Genomic DNA, 23,353 nt, shown 5'->3' with positions numbered 1-23,353 from the left:
AAATTTAGTCATCAAAACAGCTGATAAAGGGGGAGCGGTGGTAGTATTAGACACTATTATGTATGTCAGAAAAATAGAAGAATTGCTATCAGATAAACATACATATATACAGATTAATCCTGTGGGTGTAAAAATTATAGTAGATAAAGTACATAATTGGTTAAAAAGATTGCTTTTTGAAATGAAAATCAGTGATGATACATATCATTTTTTATTGATAGACAAGGCTGTCATTCCCATCTTCAAAGGTCTACCAAAGATACACAAGTCTCTTCATGACCCACCATTACGACCAATAGTTTCTGGCAGAGGGTGGGTGACGGAAAATATTTCCATATGGCTGGAACATACATTACATCCTTTTATAGATAAATTGTCCACCATACTTAAAGATACAGGGGATTTTTTGCTTAAATTGGGTGATGTGAATAGAGAGATGACACAAATAAATAGAGATTTTTTGATGGTTACCTTAGATGTTCAAAACCTATTTACTGCAATTAGTAATGACTATGGGGTTCAAGCTGTTAGTGAGGTATTGGCAGATCAGAATGTTGATGAGGAGAAAATAACATTAATCAGTACTTTATTAACCCTGGTTCTAGAAAATAATGTGTTTGTAGGAGCACAACATACATATAGACAGGCACAGGGGTGGCCATGGGCACTCCTGTGCTAACACGTATGCCAATATGGTCCTTTGGTATTGGGAAAAGGCTATGATTTTTAACAAGCCAGAATGGATGCAACATATACATTTATATTCACATTTTGTGGACGATATTTTCTTTGTGGAAGGATGATGTTACATCCTTGGATAGCTTTTTAGACTATCTACACTCCACTACTACATTCCTGAAGTTTACTAAGAAATGTTCAACCACAAATATTGATTTTTTAGATGTATGTATATCACAAAATGAAGCTGGCTTTTCATCAATCCTATATAGGAAGGAGTGCTGGAAAATACAATGCTTTGTTTCGATAGCATGCACCCCGATATATGTTTTCAAATATTGTTCAGGGCCAGATTGGCAGAATTTCCAGATTGAATCTGGATGATAAGATGTTTGAATGTGAAATGGTTAATTTGAAGAACAACTTTTAGAAAGGGGCTATAGAGGAGAACTGGTTAATAGAGTGGTTGATACCAATCACACAAAAAGAGATAATAGATTTAAGCCATGGCTTAAATGTAATAAAGGGCAATAAGAACCACTAATACCACACACAAACTTAATGAACCAAGGGTATTGTTTACATATAGTAGTAATATAGGAGACATCAGGGATATTGTCAACAGAAACTGGAATATTTTGAGGGGAGATAACAAGTTAAGAAATATAGTGGGGGCTTATCCACAATTTGGTTATAGGAGAAACAAGAATCTAAAAGATATCCTTTGTAAAGAGAAAACAGTAACCCAAACTTGTATCCTAAAAGAAAAAATTGGCAGTGTCCCATGTGGATATTGTAAAGCATGCCAATTTATAAATAAAGATCACACTTTTACACATCCAGTCAGTGGACATGTCTTTAATTTCAAAGCAAAAGCTACCTGTAGGACAAGCAATTTAGTTTACATAGCGGAGTGCACTGAATGCATATGTTTTTATGTTGGCAAGACCAACAATATGTTTAAGGTAAGAATATTGCAACATATGTCTTCAATTAGGAATAAAGATGCACATAATGCTTTATATAAGCATATTGAGACCCACCCCACACATAATTTTAAATTCAAAGCAGTGGTTAATGTTGTCATGAACAATAGGGGGGGGGTGATGTTAAACTATTAACTGAATCTATGGAGTCCAAATGGATTTTGGAATTGATGGCCCACAGAACTCCGGGGCTTAAATGACTGTGTACCTTTAAAACCAGCCTTGCAGAAAAGGCGGGCTTTTTACTAACTCTCATTGGTTGACATGTATTTTAAATATCAGGAAGTGTTTTTAGTATGTGATCTGATGAAGGGTTTTAACCCGAAAGCGCTTGTCAGTGGATATTTATTTTGTTGGAGTTTCTTACCAGTTTTGGATACAACTTTTTGTGTATTTTAATAAAGCAGTGGAACATCCAGCGGAGTCTCACCTTTTCTTTCATTGTACTTATTTTTCGGCTGTTTGGTGAGTCTGAGGCATAGCAAAGAACATTATTTGGACATATTGGAATTCATAGGTGCCTTGCTTGATGTGGCTGCTCAACCAGCCTCTCCCCCTCTGTCAAGGGTTCAAACTATTCAGTTTCAGGTTAGAAAGATCATTCACAATTCTCTTTCAGCTTGACTGATTCTTCATGCTTTGGGATCCGTGTCAGGGGCAATCATTCTGGTACCGTTGGTAAGGTACCATATCAGGATTCTTAGGTGGACATTGGCAACTCAGTGGCCCATTTTCTATCAAAATCCAGTCAGATTAAAATAATACAGGCTTGCAAAACTTATTGTCTATGCTGGATACACACCAGTCAGGTACAAGAAGGTTGTTCATCTGTTCTCCCCAACCCAAGGCCATAGCGACCACATATGCCTCCCAGATTGGGTGGGTGTGGCACTTCTTGGGAAGGACAGTCCAAGGCACATAGTCCCCCAATGAAGCCAGCATGCATATCAATGTCCTGAAAATGAGGGACATTCTCCTAGCTTTGCAGGCCTTTCAAGACTCTCACCCCATGGGGAGCATTCCAGTCCAGATAGGCAATATATCAGTAGTTTGGTACATCAATAAACAAGGGGGAACCAAATCCTACCCCTGTATTGAGAAGATATGAGAGTGTAGCAATGGGCGATCTCATCTCATCAATTTCTGACAGCAACGCACATTCCAGGGAAATCCAATGTGATTGCACACAAGTTAAGCAGGTCTGCTGTAATGCCTCGTGAGAGGTTCCTTCAATATGAAGGTTGCAGAAATTATTTTCCATTGATGGAGACAGCCATGCTGTGATCTTTTCAGATCTCTCCTCAACAACAATTGCAGCAGGTTCTTTGCCCTGATCCCAAGATTGACTCCCTGGTCTCCTTTACGCCTACCCCAATTACCTCTAATCCCCAAATTTCTTCAGAAAGCATCTCAAATGAAGAGCACAGTTACCCTTACTGCCCCTTACTGGCCACATCGGATTTGGTTTCCTTTTCTTTGGCCTTACCTACTTTGCCCTCCATGGACCCTGGATCCAGATCCAGACCTACCATTTCACCTGACAGACTTGATTCACCCAGACATTCCAGTCTAAAACTGACCTCATGGTTTCTGCACTTCCACTGATTGCTAAAGAGCCCAGGTTCTCATACCCTGTCTGTCACATTCTCGTACCATTCCTCAAAGCTTCCACTAGGAAACTTTACCGAAGTAAATAGAAAAGATTTGTCATTTGGGTGCAGCAAAAGAATCTAGATCATTTTTTCAGCAGCTGTTCCTAAAGTCTTGAATTTTTAGCTACAGTTTTCAGTGAAGGTGCTAGCTCTTCTACTGTAAACGTTCCACCAGCTGCCATTTCCATTTTTCATATAGGGACACCACCTTCAGTATAATCAGCGTAAACGTATTTTAATAAGCTCCGTTTTCGCTTCTACAAGAGTAAAAGCTTCATCAGACAAACAGAAACGCCAGATGGCTCAGTTTAAAAAGCACTTCGTATGATGTCATTTCCTTGATTGCACAAAAAGCGCCAATCAACTAAACCAACTATCTGTTTCAAATAAACAGATAAGCAAGGTTAAAAAGCTACTTATTTCAACATGTACATATACAAGTATACATTAAAAATGCTACACCATATAATAATAAATCAATACAAGGCAGTACTATAAAAACATTCTTAGCAAAATACTAACCATATAGTTTTAAAATGAGGGTTACTTTATACTGCTTATATCCCACTGTAATATAACAAATGGCAATACTAACGCAAATAACTCTTGTACTTTAAAAAAACTGAAATATTACAAGATTCATTTAGTCCTGGTGTGGAAAAGGCATCCAAAAACAATTGCCATTCCAGTTCTTTCATCTCAAGGAGAAGGGATTGATGGTAGAAGGGATGGTGTAGCATTTTTAATGTATACTTGTATATGTACATGTTGAAATAAGTAGCTTTTTAACCTTGCTTATCTGTTTATTTGAAACAGATAGTTGTTTTAGTTGATTGGCGCTTTTTGTGCAATCAAGGAAATGACATCATACGAAGTGCTTTTTAAACTGAGCCATCTGGCGTTTCTGTTTGTCTGATGAAGCTTTTACTCTTGTAGAAGCGAAAACGGAGCTTATTAAAATACGTTTACGCTGATTATACTGAAGGTGGTGTCCCTGATTCGTACTTGTGTATTCTAGTCGTTGTTTATCTGGTTTTACAAAGTATGTCGTCTAACAGTGTTACGAGTCCTAGGACACCCGTTCTTTTTGGGTCCGGTGATATTCCAGTTACGGAAGACCCTAAGAGCACTGAAACACTCTTGCTTCTTTTAACACAACGGATAGAAGCACTAAACTCTCGTCTGGATAGTATTGAGGCCAACAGAGTGCCAATTTTATCGCAGGCTCAAATTAACTTGCCCAGCTCAAACCAAAACAGCTTGGTGAGCGGGTTGTCGGATGTTATTCCACCGGGTCAACCACAGCGTTTTGCCTCTACTGATGGGAGTAACATCATAGAACAATCACACTTAACCACTAGAAACAATGCTACAGCGTGGTCGGATAATACCAACAATAACCGACCCACTAATTTTGGTGCCAGTACTTCAAGGCAGAATACTGATTCGAATGGATTAAACAGTAATGTTCATTTAAATCCTGGGCTTATTGGTGCGCCGACTTTCTCGCAATGGGCTGGGAACCTTGAAGCCCTTGAATTTCGAGATCACCTCCCAGTGGGAGCACCGGCTACGGGAGAAGATTCCCAAGGTAACTGTTTAGACAATATAGCAGTGAACCTTAAAACCCTTGATAACAATATGTTAAAAATAAAGAGGCTTCAGCTTGAGGTCTCTTATTTTAAACAGTGTCTAAAGGAAAAAATTGTGCCTAAAGGCTTAAGGTGTTCCTTTGTTCCAACAGGACTTTTTTATAATTCTAAGTTCATGAATGACCTTAGTAGCCTTTTTGATAAACAAGGCCTAGAACTTTTAGACGTTATGGTGAAACACTATTCTGATTACATTTCCATGCCTATGGCCGAAACTAGTGAACTTGATGAAAAAATAAAAAGTGATTTAAATTTTATACGGTACAAGTATGATTACGACCGTATATTCCAGAGTATCGATGGATTACTTGTTAAACTTAAATTGAACAAAACTAAAAAACTTATAAGAGACAGGCAAGCGTATGCTAATGGCTCTGTCTACCCTAATTTGCAAAGAAACAATAACAACACAAACAAATCTCTTGAGGTGCATAGTGGAAGCGGTCATAATGGAGGTGAAACATCTGGTGATGCTGGTCTGATGGAAGGTGTATATGATATTAATGATGGTGATGAAGGCCCTTCCTCACAAGAACCGAGGAGGAGTAATAGAATCAAGTCGAATTACGAAAATCAAGGTAATCGACCTAATTATAAAGGGCAAAGCAGGCCTTTTTTTAGGGCGGAAGAACTATCAAAAACAGAGGAACAAGAACAATTACAAATAGAGCCTGCATTTACCCATTTTGAGGCTAACTCCGCCTCCTCCCAGTTACCCACCATTTTGACTAATTCAAAGGGAGACTTTAAAGTTTATAACTTTTCTCAAATTGTACTTGAAAAAGATTTGATTGATTTGTTGGCTTTCGGACAAACATTTGTACCAGATCAGAAAATGAATATATCAAAATTATTGATTGACTTCAAATGTTTTGTCCGTACTTTAAACCTTAAAGTTTTATTTAATGGTGAGTCTGCTGGTGATAGGTCTCCTTTTAAATTACTAAGTGTCTTTAATCCACCTTTGCACCCCACCTTAAACATTTTTGAGAATGTTTGTGAACTGGATTTAAGACAACTATTTGAAAGGATTAAATGGTTCGATAATCAGAGTAATACTTCATCCAAACAGATGTCAGCTTTAAGGGATATGTGTAAACTACCTATCAGAGTTGTAAAACCTGATAAAGGAGGGGGCTTAGTCATTCTTGATAAGGAAGACTATGTAGATAGAATGTTACTAGTTCTACAGTCTCCCGCATACGAAGTGTCTTCTCTGAATGAGATGGCAGGGCAATACAATAAGATCAAAGGATACTTTAGGGATTTGTTTATCGAAGGAAGAATTGATATTGATATTTTTAACTTTATCAATATCTCCTTCCCTAGGGTCCCAGTCATGTTTGGGATCCCTAAGATCCACAAAAACCTAGGCGATCCACCAATGAGAGCACTCGTAGACGGGAGATGCTCTATCACCCATCCCTGTGCAAGGGTGGTTGATTTTATCATTTCAAAATACCTTGATTCGATACCTCAAATCTGCAAAGACTCCTGGTCCTTTCTGAAGTCCATCAATGACATCCCATTTGATCAGGAACTCAATTTTTTAACAATTGATGTGGTTGATCTTTACACCTCCATCCCACATCAGGAGGCTGTCGAATGGGTAGAATTGATGCTTCTAAGTCTTAATGCTCCTAGAGACGAAATTGATGTAGTTACATTATTGTTAGACATTATTTTGTCTTCCAATTTTTTCATTTTTAATAACTGTCACTACATCCAGAAAAGAGGTATCGCCATGGGGTCACCCTGTGGTGGTAGTGTCTCAAATCTTGTGGTAGCTTATTGGGAGAAGAACCATATATTAAATAACCCTAGATTTAAAGACACTATCAAATTCTACACACGATTTTTGGATGATATATTTTTACTTATTAAAGGAGATGAAGATACTTGCTCTGAATTAGTAGATTACATGAATACTTCTTCCACGTTTTTAAAATTCACGCACAAATTTTCATGTGATGAAATCGATTACTTAGATGTTAAAATAAAGAAAGATCTTGATAGAAAAGCCTGTTTGTCCACAATTTTTAGGAAGCCGACGTATTGTAACAGCTTCCTATATTTTTCAAGTTGCCATCCCTGGAAACAAAAGAAGTCAATTGTTAAGGGGCAATTGGTTCGAGCGGCCCGTATGTGTAGTACAAATGGAGCCTTTGATTTAGAATGTACCAACTTGAAAGATATGTTTGCTAACAGGGGTTACCCTATTGATTTATTAGAAGACCTCGTGGAAGAAGTAAAATTCAAAAGAATTAATGGGTTTTACAAACCCATCCTTCCTGCTAGAGAAATGCCTAATAGTAGTCTTATTGACTGTTTGGATGTTACTGGTCCAGATCTTGATAATACCTTTGTTCAAAGTAATACAGAACATTCGATTGTATTGCATCATGTACCTAAAGGTGATTATAAAACCAGGTTCATTATTACTTACAATAAGCATGTAAATGAGATTTGTGCTATAGTGAAGAAAAATTGGCACTTTATTCAAAACAACGGCCATTTATCTGACATTTTAGGTTTACAACCTTTGTTTGTCTTTAAGAGAGGCAGTAATTTAAAAGACTTGTTACAAACCACTGACAACCCACTGCCTTTATCTAGACAAACTGGGTCATTTATTTGTGGGGCTTGTAACTTGTGTAACCTCTTTAAAGTGGGAAGTTCATTTACCATTAGAGGCAAGAAGCATTGTATTAGACAAAAAATTAATTGTTTAACAAAATTGGTGATTTATGTTGCTTTGTGCAACTGTTGTCAGGCATTTTATGTTGGTAAAACGGACCGTAGATTACGGGACCGTGTTTACCAACATAATTATGCCATTAAGAACAAAAAGAGCGAAAATGCTCTTGCCAAACACATTTTAAATAATGTTGGACATAATTTTCACTTCATGGGGATTGACACTGTTAATGTTGGAATTAGGGGGGGTCCTCAATCCCTTCTCCTTGAGATGAAAGAACTGGAATGGCAATTGTTTTTGGATGCCTTTTCCACACCAGGACTAAATGAATCTTGTAATATTTCAGTTTTTTTAAAGTACAAGAGTTATTTGCGTTAGTATTGCCATTTGTTATATTACAGTGGGATATAAGCAGTATAAAGTAACCCTCATTTTAAAACTATATGGTTAGTATTTTGCTAAGAATGTTTTTATAGTACTGCCTTGTATTGATTTATTATTATATGGTGTAGCATTTTTAATGTATACTTGTATATGTACATGTTGAAATAAGTAGCTTTTTAACCTTGCTTATCTGTTTATTTGAAACAGATAGTTGTTTTAGTTGATTGGCGCTTTTTGTGCAATCAAGGAAATGACATCATACGAAGTGCTTTTTAAACTGAGCCATCTGGCGTTTCTGTTTGTCTGATGAAGCTTTTACTCTTGTAGAAGCGAAAACGGAGCTTATTAAAATACGTTTACGCTGATTATACTGAAGGTGGTGTCCCTGATTCGTACTTGTGTATTTTTCATATAGGAGTAAATAACTCATCTTTAGCATCCTTCAAACTCTGTAAAGCCTTTCAAAGGGGAACTTTTCTACTTAGACTCCCATTAAAAGATCCCGCTCCTCCTTGGGATTTGAACATTGTTTTACAATATTTAACAAAATCCCTGTTTGAACCATCAGAAAAGTATGAACTTAAATTCTTGACCCTGAAAACTATCTTTTTAGTTGCCATTACCTCTGCTGGAAGAACGACCGTTCCTTTGTTTGAGTTCCAGATTCTGTTGTTTTGTCATTTCCTAATCCTTGCAGATTTACAGAGCAGCAGACAAGATCTGAGGTATGTTAGGTGACTAGAGCATTATGAGTAAGGGAGGAGCTCAAGATTTTCGATGTTCCACGAGCTGGAAGAAGTGGCCGATTAGTTGCGGAAGAATGAAAATAGACAACACAGATGGAATGTTATTTTTATATTTATTGATATTTGATCAGACTAGGTAGGAATACCCTTTCAGTGGGGGCCTAGGAAGAAAAGCTCTAAGGTATTACAAAATATTTTAAGAATAATTCTTTTACAGTCTTTAAAAATAATACAAAAAACAACTACAGTTTAAATAATTATAACAAATTAGACATAATATGAAAACATTGAGTTAGAATTGATACAAGTTATATCACAATAATTTAATAGTGAAAGAAATTTAAAGTTAGAGAATGACTGTAACTGTTCTTTATCTGCATGGTGCAAAACCTATATGGAGGCTGAGGTTGAGCAGGGTTATTACGCTGGGCTTGGTAAATCATGCTTCATTCTCTTTAATATGCATCAAAGGATATTGTCAGGCTCCATCAATGCAGCATTTTTAGCCTCTGATAGCGCTTTTTGAACTTGGTCTTGTGTGATACCTGGAGGCAACACAGTTTTAGGTATACCTTGTTGGATAGACAGAGGGGAGAAAGGGGTAAAGTTTAAGGTGAATTCATTGGCCAGTAGGTTTGCTATATTTTCATCCTCAACATAGGTAACATAATTTATAATCAGCTCAGCACATTGCTGCATTGTGCTTCTGAGTTTACAAACTTAATTACAAAAGGCCTTATAATTGTTTTTGGCTTGAGTGGCTATTTTAACCACAAGACTTGGCTTTGGTGATTTTATGAAGCTCCCAATTTCTTTATTTATTTCAGTGATAAGTGCACTATCATTCTGGGAATTGCTCCTTTTTCTTTTAGTCAAAATTCTCTATCTTTTATTATAAGACTTCTTGACATAATGGCTCCACTATACGGGGTTGTTTCTGGGGTTTCCTCTTCTCTTGTTTCCATAGGTTACAGCTACAGCTTTGCAGCTGCTTACATGCTGCTATACTGCAGTGTTGTGTGTTTCTTGTATTCAGCAGAGGTAGCTGGGTTTGGTGAGAATTTGAAGCTTGCCAAGGGAGGGCTCCAAAGCTTACTTTGCTAATTTGAAAATATAAAAAAAGTATACAAGACTTGTACAAGATTAAAGATGTATTCTGGGGTTTGCTCTGCACTTTTTCCTACAGGGTACAGCTACATAAAATGAGGTATTTATATGCTGGCATAGTGTGGTGGTGTATGTTTCCATGTAGTCAAAGATCAAAGGTGTATACAAGAGTTTGGCTATTATTGGGTGTACCACTTAAAAAATGTGTGAATGGGGTCCAGAGCTGTGAGTTTTGGAATTCTGAGGCTTGGTATGTAGCTTCTGGACTATTCCTGATGACATTTCTTGAAAGTAAAAAGCTATGCATGCATGCTCGTGTGTGTGTGTGTGTGTGTGTGTGTGTGTGTGTGTGTGTGTGTCTGTGAGCGCACGTGTGCAAATGCTGTGGTTTCTTTCTTTCGTACTTTACTGATTTCCCCAAAAGCTGAAACTAACTTAGTCTATAGTTCAGAGTTCATGGTTTGTAAAAGACTTGTGAACCTGAATAAGCCATTATAGAGTATATAACCACTGAGTACTTCAAGTTAGCAAAGTATTCAAATCTTAGATCCCTTCTTCAGTCTTCTGCTCTGACATTCCTAGCATCTCTATGTCTTACATTTCACATGCCAGGGTTCTACAAGCGGGGAACTCATTTGTGTGACTGTTCAGGGAGTGTCAAATACAGAGACAAAGTATGGTGCCATCTTGACATCTGCAACTGTATTTTTTATTATTATATCATATCCATTGTTCACCCAATGTATAATTTGTACTTCCAGATTAAACTCCCTGATCTCCACCAATGATATGTTCCCTGAAATAAAACCCCACTCCCTTCCCCTTGATAACGGTGAGTCAGCAAATATGGGACTCGATGATATTCCTTGTCTGCCCCAACATCTCAGGGAACAAGTCTGTTAACCAAACACAAGTTACATGGGTTGCAGTATGGTCTCCTTCTCTTTGAACACAGAGACAGCTAATCTATGGTTTTTGACTGCTCAGACTAAGAGGGAATGGCTGAAGAATACTTTATTAGGCTTAGAGTTAAATGTCATTAGACAGTCCATAATTTTGTTATAACCTGTTCAAGTTTCTTGCCATAGTTTGATCTAAGATGCTTGGCATTTCCTACAAAATCTTTACTGACTTCTAGAAAAACTTTCAGTTGTTGCTTAGCAACCTTTTTTTTATTCCTCATGTAAGCAGCCTTAGAAGCACTGTTGGCAACTCTACATTTTTCTTTTGTGTTAAGTCTGTTGGATAGTTTTCTAAGTTCAGAACTTCCTGTTTTTTGAAGTACAAAGTAGAATAATTCTCACAAAGGCAAAAAGTTTGGAGAACGGAAAACACAGCTGGTAGAAAACAACAGCAATAAAATAAGAAAAGTCCTAAGACAAATACCTCAAACTTCTCAGCAGCATAGCAACAATTCAGCAGAACCAGTATCTTTCAGTACATGAACAGGAAAGGAAAAGAGACATGTGACTTCCCCTCTCTGGGCCAGTAATCAAGGAGCCTGAATCCTCACTACTGGCACTGGAGATGGATGTTCACTTAGAACAAAAATGGATACACAGAGTATTTCCAGATGTAGCTCTCTGCAACAAGCACATTTTCCCCTTAAGAGCACACAGGGAACACACTCAGTCTGGGGGCTGTTTTCTCTCTCTCTAGATCCTATATAAGACTCCCCACTGGCACAGCTGTAGGGTTGAGTCCTCAGCCAAGTATCCAAGCCAAGTCATCCAGTACCCTCTCTGTGAAACCACTGTTTTGTGTCCCTGCTCCAAGCAGCTGACACACAAATACTCTGAGATTTTATTTGTGCACAAACACACACCTGGAAAAGGTTGGCACATGTTTACTAGCTATACCCCCTTCTGCCCAGACTATAATGTAGTAACTGCCACCAGACACTCCAAAGCCAGCTACTCTAAGGCTCTTACAAGGGTACCCAATTATATTGAGTGAAATTAATATTAATACAAATGATAGCATTTGGCCAATGCAGTAAGACTTTTAGGAATGGCTGCAGATTCATGAAATAGATATGAGTACTCTCAAAGTTAAAATATTCTCTAAAGAACCAGCCACAATGAAAAGTTTAAATATACTTAATAATAAAAGAACATGAAACTATAGAATATCTATTTACAATAAACACCAGAGTTTCAATCACAGGAAATATTAAAATAACACAGAGGAATAGATTCACACAGATACAGAAGAACAGTACTTAACTAATCTCACTATATTTTCCTGACCAATCTAAAGAATTACTATTCCCTGGTTCACTTACTAGACTAAGGCAAGATGAAGCATGTGAGGGGTCCTTCCTTGCCAGGTTCCAAAAAACAGAGTACTCTGAGACTTCAGTCTCATCTATTATTAAAATATAATTTTAGTGATGGATTACAGAATGGCATCAAATACATCTGGTCATCTGACTTCTGGTTCCCATGCTACCCCCCTTGGCTAGAAGCTGCTAGGATTTACCATGTGTGTGTGTGTCAATAATGCACACACATACAGCTTGCCAAGATCTGTTGCAGCTTCTGGAAGTCATAAAACAATTTCAAATCTCCACCCTCACCCCAAACACAATATAAAAAGCTTCCTAGTACAGACTTTTTGTCTCTGACTGCATTGAGAACTGTAAAATATAATCTTTATGGTCTAGGCCAAGTAATTTAATTTCAGAATTTTTTCAAAGTCAGCTGGGTTGAGATTAACCTCTTCTCTTCTAGTATCTTCTGTTACAATGTATTCATTTCAACAGTTAAAATGAATACATTTAATCAGTTACTACATGCATGTATATTTATTTTCTGTCCAGCAGGACCCACTGTTGATACATTTTTAACACAAGCATCTGTACAAATCAGTTTGATACATAAATGACATATAATACTTTACAAAATTCCAGCTAGCTGTGCTGGCATATGTTACACATCCTCTGCACTACTTCCCCTGGCATATCTCACATTATCACAAGGTGTACTAAAACACAGACTGGGGTAGGTGGGAAGTCAATGAGCAGCTAAAAAGACGGCTGATGCATGAACAACCCAAATGTTCCTTGAATAAAAGATGTCTTGTAAATGAATACAACCAGCTAGCATGCAAAAACTGGTAGCAACAGAAGGTAGCAAGAAGCAGACTCAGACCGATCAATTAATAATGTAGCTAAGGTAGCTGGAAGCAATGCAGATGACAAATTGGGGATGTATGGGGTGCCAGAGAGAGGTAGTACCTCTGATGGGCAAACATATGCTCTTCAGAGTAGTTCATCCACCTTTGTCCTCACCTGACACTCAGCTCTCACCTGTGGCTCCTAGTAGCTGTCTGCATGCAACAGCAGCCATACCCCGGGCAACAGCTTTGACTGGCCGGCAAAAACAGGTGAGGGTAGCCGACAGATTTGCAACCCTTGGTGAGTCAGGGCTTGTTTACCTATGCATGCGAAGACTGGATCCGGCAGACTGCTCGATGGAAATCACCAGACTGATTCAATGGGCAAAGTGATGTGGAGCACAAATAGGACACAGTGAGACACATTAGGACACTGTTGGCCATCCACTGCATCCTGACCCATTTCCAGTTGTCTCAACTATGTCCTGCCACTGGATCAAGATAGGCTGGGATGAGAGAGTGAGACTGAAGATTTGAGCAACTCTCTTTCACTATAATCCAATTCACGCGCAAGTCAAGACATCACCCCCCCCCCAAGTCCTGTGGTGATGGGCGAATAACGAAGCAGCAAGTGTGGATACACTGGAAGCTGTAGTCACAACCTCACACACAGGCAGTCCAGGGCAATGGGTCGCTCTCTACTGGACTGAAGCAGCAGTGGCATTCGGCATCCCCCTGGGTGTCTGAATAGCCCTATTTAGGATCGCTCTGCTCACCTCCATGGTCTGAGGAAGGGGCTAGAAAAGGTGCCCTAAACATAGCCTGCTTCATCCTACCCCTGGCTTGCTTGCTGTGGCAGGGGGGGATCCCAACCATGCAGTTGAATCACAAAGAAAAAAACATTGGTGACTTTGCTCACCATTGGTGCACGCTAATGGATAGCTCCAAAACAGACAGAACTGAGAGACAGACAGCACTTGTTGCAAGAGAACTCAGTTGGTACAACATCCAGATAGTAGCCCTTAGTGAGACCAGGTTCGCAGACGAAGGCCAGCTGACAGAAGTTAAAGCCGGTTATACTTTTTTTTTGAAGTGGCCACAGCCGCGATGAACATTGTGAAGCAGGAGTGGGTTTCGCCATCAGATCTAATCTGATTAGCAAATTAACCAGCCTCCCTAAAGGATTCAATGATCGACTCATGTCTCTGCGGCTCCACCTTAAAGGAAAGCGTCATGCCACCTTCATCAGTTTATATGCCCCCACCATGACATATCCAGAGGAAATTAAAGACAAGTTTTATGAAGACCTGGAGTCCCTCATAACATCTGTGTCCAAGGTGGATAAGCTCACCATCTTAGGCGACTTCAATTTCAGAGTTGGTGCGGACTACCAGACATGGGAATGTGTCATTGGGAGGAATGGAATCAGCAAATGTAACAGCAATGGTCATGTACCTCTGAAGACCTGTGCAGCTCATGACCTGTTGATCAAAAAAACAGTCTTCCACCTACCCAACCATAACAAGATGTCCTGGATGCATCCACGCAGCAAGCACTGGCATCTCATTGATTATGTTATAGTAAGGAGAAGGGACAGGCAGGATGTTAGAGTGACTAAGACCATGTGTGATGCAGACTGCTGGACAGACCACAGACTCATCCTTTCAAAACTCAACATGTACATTCAGCCTAGGTGGCACCCGCAGGGGAAAAAGACCAATAGGCTCCTGAATGTCAGCAAGTTAGAACAGCACTCTTTGCACCAGAAACTCAGGGAGGACCTCGAGATAAGCTTGAGCAACTCAGCTATGGCCCCAACAGTGCAGAAGAGGACTGGGCAACCTTTAGGGATGTGGTCTACAACACTGCTCTTGCTCATTTGGACCTGAAAACATGTAAACACCAGGACTGGTTTGATGATAATGATGAAGACATTCAGAAACTGCTGGATAAGAAGTACGAAGCATTCAGATCCCACCAGCAAGACACTACATCCGTCTTCAAGAAAGCAGCCTATAATGCCATCAAAAGCAAGGTGCAAGCAAAGCTCAGGGAGATGCAAGACTACTGGCTTAAGAGAAAGGCAGATGAAATCCAGAAGTATGCTGGTAGCAACAACTCCAAGCGTTTCTATGATGCCCTGAAGACCATCTATGGGCCACAGTCCTTTGGAACATCACCACTGCTCAGTGCCGACGGGTCCACCCTGCTTATTGACAAGAAAGTCATCCTGAAAAGATGGGCTGAGCACTTCAACAGTGTCCTGAATAGGCCTTCCTCTATCAATACTGAAGCCAGTGACCTCATGCCGCAAGCCACCATTAACACCTCCCTGGCAGAACCTCCAAAGGAATCAGAGGTTAAGGAAGCAATTAAGCTTCTCCCCAATAGTAAAGCACCAGGCTCTGACTCCATTCCAGCTGAAATCTACAAGACAGGGGGACAGGTCTTGTTACAGAAGCTCACCAAGCTCTTCCAGACCATGTGGCAACAGGAAGTTATGCCTCAGGAACTAAAGGATGCCTCCATCATCCATTTCTATAAGAGAAAGGGAAACAGGCACTCTTGTGATAACCACAGAGGAATCTCTCTCCTGGTCATTGCCAGCAAAATCCTTGCCAGAGTCCTCCTCAACCACCTCATTCAACACATGGAAGATGGACACCTGCCAGAGAGTCAGTGTGGCTTTAGAGAGGGCCGAGGGACACTGGACATGATATTTGCAGCACATCAAATTCAGGAGAAGTGCCAGGAACAAAACTGGAACCTTTACACAATGTTTGTGGACCTGACCAAAGCCTTTGACACTGTCAGTCATGAGGGGCTATGGTAGATCATGGAGAAGTTTGGCTGCCCAGGCAAATTCATCAGTATGGTGCGCCAGTTCCATGATGGCATGCATGCTTGAGTACTGGATGATGGAGACTCCTCTGATGCCTTCCCAGTCACCAATGGAGTCAAGCAAGGCTGTGTATTGGCACCCATGCTGTTCAGCATGATATTCTCGGCCATGCTGGCAGATGGCTTCTGCAATGATGAAGAAATCAGCATCAAGATTAGATACAGGACTGATGGCAGGCTCTTCAACCTGCAGAGGCTACAGGCCAAGTCCAAGGTTAAAGAGGACTTTGTGTGCGATTTCCTGTTTGCAGATGACTGCGCACTCAATGCTGCCACAGATGCCGAGATGCAGCAGAGTATGAACTGCTTTTCCACTGCCTGCAGAAACTTCGGCCTCACAATTAATACAAAGAAGACTGAGGTTTTGCATCAGCCCACTCCACAGATCATGTATGCAGAACCAACTATCACTGCTGAAGGTGATATCTTGAAGGCTGTTTACAAGTTTACATACCTCCGCAGCACACTCTCCAGATTTGTGAACATTGAAAATTGGTAGACACATGCATCGCCATGGCAAGCTCTGCATTTAGATGGTTACGGGAGTCAGTGTGGGAGAGGAGAGGCATCAAACTGTCCATAAAAAAGTGGAAGGTGTACAAGGCAGTCGTACTGCCCACCCTACTGTATGCCTGTGAGACATGGAACGTGTAGAAGCGTCATGCCAAAAAGCTGGTGCTTCCATATGAACTGCTTAAGAAGGTTGCTGAAAATTACCTGTCAGGAGAAAGTTCCAGACACAGTTGTCCTCTCTCAAGCTGGACAGCCAAGTATCTACACCCTGCTGAGGAGAGCCCAAGTCAGGTGGGCAGGCCACCTTGTACGTATGCCAGACACACGCCTCCCCAAGAGACTGTTTTATGGTGAACTTGAAGGAGGCAAATGCACACAAGATGGGCAGAAAAAGTGTTTCAAGGACACACTGAAAGTCTCTCTGAAGAGTTTTGGCATTGACCCGGACTCCTGGAAAACCCTAGCGCAAGACCTCCCGCCTGGCAAAGCTGCATCAGCAAAGGTGCTACCTCCTATGAGCAGAGCAGGACCGCAGAGGCACAGATGAAGCATGAGCGGTGTAAATCCACAGCCAACTCATTGCCAACCAACTCAAATGACCACTTGTGCCCAACGTGCTGCAGAGCTTTCCAAGCCTGCATCAGACTGATCAGCCACAGATGGACACACCGTACTCAGTCAACCTCCTTGACGTGATGTCTTTGGTCATTATCGACAATGACGGATGAGCAACACAACAACACAGATGACAACTTACAAGCAGATCTATACCAAAATCAGCTTTACATTTTCATTGGTTGTCGACAATGATGAACGAACAACACAACAACATAGATGACAACTTACTAGATCTATACCAAAATCAGCTTTACATTTTCATTGGTTGTCGACAATGATGAGCGAACAACACAACAACATAGATGACAACTTACTAGATCTATACCAAAATCAGCTTTACATTTTCATTGGTTTCTGTTTTTTTATTTCCTTATTTTGTTTTATATATTAGACAAATTCCTCTAAAATATTTTTTAGTGATGAATTAGGGATAAAACTCTGGTAAAACAAAAATTAAGGTAGAGTTTAACATGGTCAGCCAGTCTGAATGGGATGTCTTTGGGAGGAGTTTCAGGAAACCTGCACACTAAAGAGAAAACATACATGAATCTCCAGATCCTGGTAATGAAAGTCAGCATCACTAATTATTCCAACACAGTCCTGCTTAAATAGTAGTGGTTATGGCAGGATGTTTGGTCTCTGCCCTCTTTACTAATAAAGGTTAAAGTTTATTCCTTTCATCATCTGAAAGGCACTATTGATACAGCTGTCCAGGTTCTGTGTACTCTTTTTCATGCAAGGAAGGACTGTAAGCAGTGAATAAAGTTAATAATCTGGCAAGAGGTCCATAATTCTGTAATGCTAAGAACAAGAACATTACAGCTATGTTGGATCTAGATTAATTTACCTTGAAGGTGTCTGCAAGAATTTCAGCACCACGCTGGTTTGTCCTTTTTGACATGCCCACAAAAATTTCTTTGCCTAAATTTAAACAGAAAGATATGCCATATAAATATGAAAAGGAGTTACATATTTATTAAGCAGACTTGAAAACAAATTAATCCAAGAATATTAGCATGAGATAAAATGCATAAAACAGACTCTGGCATAATTATGTAATGAGTAACAGACTTTCATCAGCTTTCAATGGCTACTGTGTATTCAGCTAATAACTGATATTCATTTTTGTTATACCTTACTGGACTTATGGTTTTACAGTTCAGTGGTCATACAGCAATACTTAATTTTAGATTTATGATATGCATCAGAACACACAAATATTTAAAAAGACCTATATGCTATTTTCAGGCAGCTTTTTATAATTAATAACAAAGACAGCTATGTAAAAAGTATAACTGCAATTAAGTAACATTATGGTTTTCAGTTCTAACATGGCACATAAACCAGCAAATGTAAACTCTTTTTTATATTACCACTGTTTCGCATTGCTGTTGGCATTCTCCCAACCACTACTAGGCAATGAATTTAATACCAGTAACTGCATCAGTGTCAGTACTTGTACATGTATCTAAATCCATGTGTATACCTGTAGGTCTACTTCTATTTACTGAAAGGCCAAAATACCGATGACCACAACGCTGAGACAAAAATCATGAAACACGGAATCGTGAATCAGGTAAGTATTCGCAGGGGAAGTGAATACTCACCCAAAACAACAGTAACGAACAATGCACCACCTAAAACCCACCTAGGTGGGGTTAAATCCCCCCACACCTCCCTAACTATATATAACAACTCCAGGATCACACTACAGTGGAGAAATGGCATTATCCCCTCATTGAGCAAGTATTCACTTGCCATGTACATACTTACCTGATTTGTGATTCTGTGTTTCGTGATTCTCGTCTCGGCATTGTGGTCATTGGTATTTTGGCCTTTCAATAAATGGAAGTAGACCCATATCTGCATATATCTGTAGCTCTAGCTATATCAATATGGTTATATTACTTTAGACTGAAGATGAAATTGGTCAAGACAAAATATACAATACATCTGTAAAAAAAATTTCAGAATACACCCTCTGAAAATGTTTGATTAGGTTTACAGTTAGATCACAAACACTCCTAAAGAAAAAATTGTAAAGAACAACCTTCCTACCTTACTTAGATACAAATACCACAGAGAAGTATTTCAAATACAGTTTTTAACATGGGGTGCTTTGCTCTAAACAATAGGGGCATTACACATGCACACTTATAACTCATATAGACAGACTCCATAATCACACAACCTCAACAAAGTTGAAAGCTAACTTTTGCATAACTCAGTAGAAACTTTATCACTGTTGATTTCTGCAAAAATCTGTCCCTGGCAAAAGTAACATGCAAAATCATAAAGAAATATATTAACGGCCAACACAGCAGTAAAAATAGTGAAACACTTTAATGAATAATTCTTAAACAGAAGGTAAGCGCTTTCACAGTGAGTAATACCACTTCTTCAGGCCATAAAAACTCATTAAAAACCAGCTCTTTAAAAAGATCAGAGCAACCTATCAAAAACAGTAATAACCACAGGATATGTAAATGCTCAATGTCCATTCATAAAACAACATCCAATCATATCAATGCTTTAAACCTTAGAACTTTAAGAGAGGTTTAACGGAGGAAACTTCATTCAATCCAAGAGGTGTGTCAGCCTTAAATTAAATAATCCAGCGTAACTCCAAGCAATCACATCCCCACCTCTAATATTTAAACTAACAACTTCTAAAATGGCAAATCTAAAGAAGTGTTCAGGGCCCAATGCCAATACATATGTAGCTAAGGCACTTTTCAATCTCTCATTCCGAATATCACCAAGGTATTCTAAAATCCTGTTTTTGAATTGTCTGTTCAATTTACCAATATAATAACATTCACACTTCTGACACTTAGAACAGCAAACAATATTTAATGTTCTACAGTCAATGTAAGAATCTAAATAAATAATAGAGTCAGATCGAGGGTGCTTAACAGTTGTAGTCAAATAGAATTGTAGTCATTACACATTCTATATAGGAAGGTACCCTTCCATTGTGATACAGGAACATCACAGTGAAAGGGCCTATGACATAATTCTTGTTTAAGACTTCTATTATGGAATGAGAACCTCGGCTCATTACCTAGAATTTCCTTAACTTGTTCATCAACCATTAAAATAGACCAATTCTTCTTAATAATGTCACAAACTATGGAGATATCACTGGAGTATGTTAAGGTCACACAAGAATTAGGTACGGTATCTACAGATGGACGTATCACTACATCATTATCAGTAGTGAAATATAGCTTTGCAGCAGAGCTTCTTAATGAAACCACCTCTTGAGCTGTTTTATGTACTTCATCCGCATGGTAACCCCCAGCGATAAAATCATCGGATACAGCATTGATCATTTGGTAAGGTTGTTCATTCACATTATGTAGTCTTAAAACTCTCAGCATTTGTCCCTTAATAATGTTCTTACTAATATGTCAGGGGTGTATACTAGTTCTGTGAAGATGGTTGTTTCTTTTACAAGATTTCCTGTATATACTAGTATACATTCTCCCTAAATCATCAAAAGAAATATTAACATCTAAATAGGCGATACATGTATCAGAATAGTTACATGAAAACTTTAAAAAAGTAGTACTGTGGAAATACTCAATAAATGAAAATAACTCATCACTGCTTCCCTTCCACACAAAAAATATATCTACAAAACATCTAAAATAACAAATATGATCAGAAAAGCAGTTATCATTCAAGACATGGCCATGTTCCCATTGAGCGAATACTAAATTTGCATATGAATTTGCACATACAGTGCTCATAGCCACTCTAATTTGCTGAAGATAAAAATTATTCTCTAACACAAAAACATTATTTTCAAGAATAAGTTCAAGAAGAAAGCAAATTAAGATAACCTTATCTTTAGAAAGGTAGACAAATCTGTTAAATAGGTGCTAATATTCTTGATACCATAATCATTAGGAATCACAGTAAGTGGAGAAAATGTCAAGTGTCACAAGTAATAACCCATTATCCAACTGCTGATTATTAAACCATTCACATAAGTCATGTAAAAAACTTTTTGTATCTTTTAAAACACTGGGTACACAATCAAGTGTAGGCCTAATAGTCTTCTCGACCTCGACACAAATTGATAAGGGTTCAGTTACCCATCCATGACTGGACAAAATAGGTCTCATAGGAGGATCCTTTAAATTTTAATGCAACTCGGGTAACCCATAAAGTACTGGAATAGTGGGTGACTCTACAGAAAGTATTCATATAAATCAAGTGAAATCAAACCAGTCATGAAAATCAAACAAATGCAAATCAATCTTCTTAATCAAACCATCAACTTGGTAGTTATGGATACGTTTATAGATATCTTGGTGAAGAAGCACGTCACGCATTTTATTTAAGTAATGATATTTTTCCATTAACACAATAGCCCCTCTCTAGTCTGCAGGTCTAATTTCAATCTCTCTATTATCACAAAGTGATCTCAGGGCTGCATGTTCATCAGGAGTTAAGTTATAAAACGAAGCATTATTCTTACCAAAGTACAGCGTAATTCTTCCTCACACAAGCTAGTAAAAGCCTCAGTAAATGGGTGTGCAACTGGAATAAAAGAACTTGGTTTCTTAAAAAAATTCCCAGACGATGCATTTTGCTGTTGGAACATTAATTTCAAATTTGCATTTCTGGAAAACAGTTTTAAGTCAAGTAGAACATCCATTAAATTAGATCTTCTAGATGGAATAAAACATAAACCCTTATTCAATAGTTTAGTTTGATCTTGTGTTAAAGAATATGAAGAAATATTAATAATTAAATATATTATTTCTTGCTTCTGGTGTTCTTAAAGGAATGTTGTTCTGATTCATAGAACAGGTTCACTCTCGCTGGGCTCAACTCCGAAATCATCCCCTCAAATGTTCTATTGCTATCGGGAGGGGGTTCTATAAATAAAAAACATGAATTTGTACAAGAGACAGTTGAGGTAGAAGTGGTAACCTGTGTACCTCTTCAAACTCAACAGTTGCATCAACATTCATGCTTTGTTCCTGTACAACATTTAAGTCCATGGAACTAATTGTAGGTTCGTTCCTTCAGTATAAGCAGTCACTTCATTAACAGCTGATTTATCATGCAGCCATGCAAAAACACAGCCCCTTTTAAAATTGAGAATGTCCCTTTGCAGCTTCTTCCTTTTGGTAAATTGTAATTCATAAGCTAAGATATTATCATAAATCTCATCCAAATCTCGTTTATGACTATTGGAAGTGAATTTCTGTGCAATCTCAATCTGCAACTTCTGAATCTCATTGAAAAGGAATTCCTCTTCAGGTTTAAAGAAATCAATCAAAAATTTCATATAATCAAGGCTTAACCTGAGGTTCAGTGATGACCACAGCTTAAGTAGCTCAGGGTAATAATTGCCATACATTACTGTTGTGCTCTAGTAGTACTGAAGTGCTGCTAACTAGTGATTTAAAGACATGTGACAGCGGCCGAAGCTAATTAGCAGCTCCTTTACATGTTTCTGAATGGAGCACATAGCAAAGATAGAATAACTGCACTACTGTTTCCATTACCAACCCACGTTAGACTGTTGCACAACTATCTACAGGCACATACACACATGCAATCGCGCACACACACACACACACACACACACACACACACACACACACACACACACACACACACACACACCAATACCATCCCAATCATATCTGTATATACACAGACTTACAGCCTTACGTGGCTTACCTGCTGTGGTACTAAGTGCACAATACACAGCAATGGGTGAATGCTGAAAAACAGCACATTCAGTTCTACTTGTTCTGCACTGAAATAATGTTGTAGAGCTTGTTATTAATTAATGCCACTGCACTATTTCTGAACTTGGGGCAGAACTCATGGCTAATTTACTGCTTCTGCACAAGGCATTATTAGCAGCCAGCTGTAGTGCTACTATCATTAAGCTTTATAGTACAGTCCTTGAACTGGACAGCTGTAATGGTCCTGCTAGAAGCAGGGCTACACAGTGTGCTATGTGATTCTGAATACCCCCACCCCATACATGTTATGGAATAAGTGATCTCTTTGCTGGTATATGCTATCTTTTATGTCAGAGGTTTCTGTTGTCTGCCACTCTGAAAAGACATTGGCATTGGCATTGCATTTCATTGCACCACTGCATTAGTGTTTTTATTTACCTTGTATTACATGTTCATTTAAATTTCATGTTCATCTACTTGTATTTCATTTTTATATAGGTTCACAGATACTTATTAAGCTATTGATCTCCAAGGGTCTTAAGACGTCTAACAGTAGATCTGATGATGTCATTTTCATTCGTTCC

General features: G+C 38.8%; 1 protein-coding gene across 1 annotated transcript in view; it reads right to left on the bottom strand.

Annotated features, from left to right (window-relative positions):
• LOC122804153 (N(G),N(G)-dimethylarginine dimethylaminohydrolase 1-like) overlaps positions 1-23,353 on the bottom strand; it is a 335,801-nt gene that overhangs the window by 96,292 nt on the left and 216,156 nt on the right. Inside the window, exon 3 of the mRNA XM_044073842.1 lies at positions 17,900-17,973. Coding sequence (XP_043929777.1) covers positions 17,900-17,973 — 74 coding nt within the window. The remainder of the gene's footprint in view (positions 1-17,899; positions 17,974-23,353) is intronic.

Source organism: Protopterus annectens, chromosome 6.part0, assembly GCF_019279795.1.
Source record: "Protopterus annectens isolate FY-2018-M chromosome 6.part0, PAN1.0, whole genome shotgun sequence".
NCBI lineage: Eukaryota > Metazoa > Chordata > Ceratodontiformes > Protopteridae > Protopterus > Protopterus annectens.
The sequence above is the reverse complement of the archived record's forward strand: the minus strand, read 5'-3'. Positions and strand labels throughout refer to the sequence as shown.